The 2,780-nt window shown below is 34.2% G+C and overlaps 1 protein-coding gene across 1 annotated transcript in view; it reads right to left on the reverse strand.

Moving 5' to 3' along the window:
* The window catches only part of LOC112458309, a 2,065-nt gene extending 523 nt beyond the window's left edge, over window positions 1-1,542 (reverse strand). Inside the window, exons 1-3 of the mRNA XM_025021889.1 lie at window positions 1,486-1,542; window positions 648-867; window positions 430-507 (exon numbers count right to left, since the gene is read on the reverse strand). Of these exons, the coding sequence (XP_024877657.1) occupies window positions 430-507; window positions 648-867; window positions 1,486-1,542 (355 nt within the window). The remainder of the gene's footprint in view (window positions 1-429; window positions 508-647; window positions 868-1,485) is intronic.
* Between the last annotated feature and the right edge of the window lie 1,238 nt (window positions 1,543-2,780).

Raw genomic sequence — 2,780 nt, forward strand, 5'->3', positions numbered from 1 at the left:
AGAATTTCCCGGGGAGTGCCATAAAGTGTATAGTTTTTTGTTAACAACCTTTTAGAAACTAATTTCTTTAATTTTTTTAGAGAAAGAGAGAGCAAGAGAGAGAGAGAGAGAGAGAGAGAGAGAAAGAAAATCAAATTTATTAATTTAAAATCAAATGGGATGAATATAATTTATTTAACACAAAATTGTAATAATTTATGTTTTAACATGTAATAATTTATAATAAACATGTAATAATTTATGTTTTATTATGTTAACATGTAATAATATGTAATAATTTATGTAAATTAATGTAACATGTAATAATTTATGTTTTATTATGTTATTTAACATTAATAATAAATAAATAACATATAACATAATATAACATAAATTATTACATGTTAATAATAATTGTATTTTCGCGGCGACGTTCGCGTCCACGGTCACGCCCGCGTCCACGGCCACGCCCGCGTCCACGTCCTCGGCCTCTTCCTCCTCTGGCCCATCGTCGAGGTTTATTTATTGCTGTAAAAAATATAATTTTTATTTTTATTTAGTATTATTTATTATTATTCTATATTATTTTATTATTTTATATTATTTATTATTTATTTTTATTTAGTATTATTTATTATTCTATATTATTTATTATTCTATATACTTACGATGCAATATCTCATCCTCCAGTGACACTGGAGGAATCTCAGTAACCACCACTGCAGGCTGTGGATTGTCAGCAGCCACCACTGCAGGTTGTAAATTGTCAGCAGCCACCACAGCCTGCAGTGGTGGTTGCTTGGCCAAAGCAGCGGCCAGTTGCCGCTGCAACTCCTGCAACTTCCTCTTTAAATGCCGATTTTCGGCATTAATATCCTCCATGTCATTCTAAAAAAAGATATATAAATCTATATAGATATTTAATAACGGCAATTTCTCTTTCTCTCTCTCTCTCTCTCTCTCTCTCTCTCTCTCTCTCTCTCTCGCGCTCATTCTCTATCTTTCATTATGTCATTAACATTCAAATTTATTTACATTATGCTCCTGTGAAGTGTTTGCATTTTCGCTGTTTCTCTCTCTATTGATCTTTGCAGGCTTCTGCAGTTTCCTCTTTGAAAGTAGATCCGTAATGATACAACTATTCTAAAAAAAGATATATATATAGATATATAGATGAATCTATATAGACTAATAACATACACACACACACACACATATACACACAAATCTCTTTCTTACTTTCTCTCTCTTAACCTTATTTGCTCTGTCATTCATACACATACATATACACACAAATCTCTTACTTTTCTTCTTTCTTTTAACCTTATCTCTCTCTCTCTCTCTCTCGCTTTCTCTCTCTCTCTCTCTCTCTCTCTCTCTCTCTCTCTCTCTCACACACACACACACACACTTTCTCTTTTTCTCTCTTTTAATATCATTCTCTATCTTTCATTCTGTCATTTTTCTCTCTCTCTTTCTCTTTCTATAAAATTCAAATTTACTTACATTATGCTCCTGTGAAGTGCATGCATTTTCGCTGTTTCTTTCGATCTCTGTAGGCATTTTAAACGATATCGTATATAATATTATATACTATATTATTATATAGAAAAAATATGCAGGACAGCTTCAAAAACAATTGGAGATGTGGTACGCGTATAATATGAATATTGTGGATAAAAAGTTACCATGGTGATGGAATAAATGTATTTAAATATTTATTAAATGTAATAAATGTGTTTAAATATTTGTAATAGATATTTTTACATTAATAATTACATTTTTATTACATTTTTCTTTTAATATATATAGATAAAAAATACATTATATAAAAAAGCTGCTGTGCGCTTTTAAAAAACGGCTGCTGTGCGACGATACAGAGCAGCTGTGCGCCTGTATAAAATAGGGTGCTGTGGGCCGACACAGAGCTGCTGTGCGCCTGTACAAAAAAGGCTGCTGTGCGCTTTTAAAAAACGGTTACTGTGCGCCGAGACAGAGCTGCTGTGCGCCTGTAAAAAACGGATGTTATCCGCCGAGCCGACACAGAGCTGCTGTGCGCCTGTACAAAAAAGGCTGCTGTGCGCTTTTAAAAAACGGCTACTGTGCGCCGAGACAGAGCTGCTGTGCGCCTGTAAAAACCGGCTGTTATTCGCAGATACAGAGCTGCTGTGCGCCTGTATAAAAAAGGTTGCTGTGCGCCTGTAAAAAAACGACTACTATCCGCCGATACAGAGCTGCTGTGCGCCTATATAAAGAATCAATAAAACAGAAAAAGCAAGAGAAAGAAAAGATCTATTAAGAAAATCGATATATTAATGCAAATAAGTAGTTTGCGCTCAGAATATATTTGAAAACTAATATAGATTTGAAAAATAATTGTATTTATTTACGTATATTGTTATTTATTTACGTATTGTTATATGACATTTCGTATAAATACCTACGGTACGACGTAAATAATTATGCCTCAAAAAAGAAAATACGGAAATTTGACTAAAGTGAGTCGCGAAAATAAATGCTTACGACAAATGCGCAAAAATGAAAGTTCGGAGGAAAGGTCTCAACGACTCGAAGCTAATGCTCAAAGAAATTCTCAGCATAGGGCGAATGAAAATAATGACGCAAAGACTAAACGACTCGAAGCTGATGCTCAGAGACATACTCAGCAAAGGGTCAATGAAAATAATGACGCAAAGACTAAACGACTCGAAGCTGATGCTCAGAGACATACTCAGCAAAGGGTCAATGAAAATAATGACGCAAGGACTCAACGACTCGAAGCTGATGCTCAGAGACATGCT

This window comes from Temnothorax curvispinosus, unplaced genomic scaffold, assembly GCF_003070985.1.
Source record: "Temnothorax curvispinosus isolate PA1 unplaced genomic scaffold, ASM307098v1 QBEX01008799.1, whole genome shotgun sequence".
In the NCBI taxonomy this organism is placed as follows: Eukaryota; Metazoa; Arthropoda; class Insecta; order Hymenoptera; family Formicidae; genus Temnothorax; species Temnothorax curvispinosus.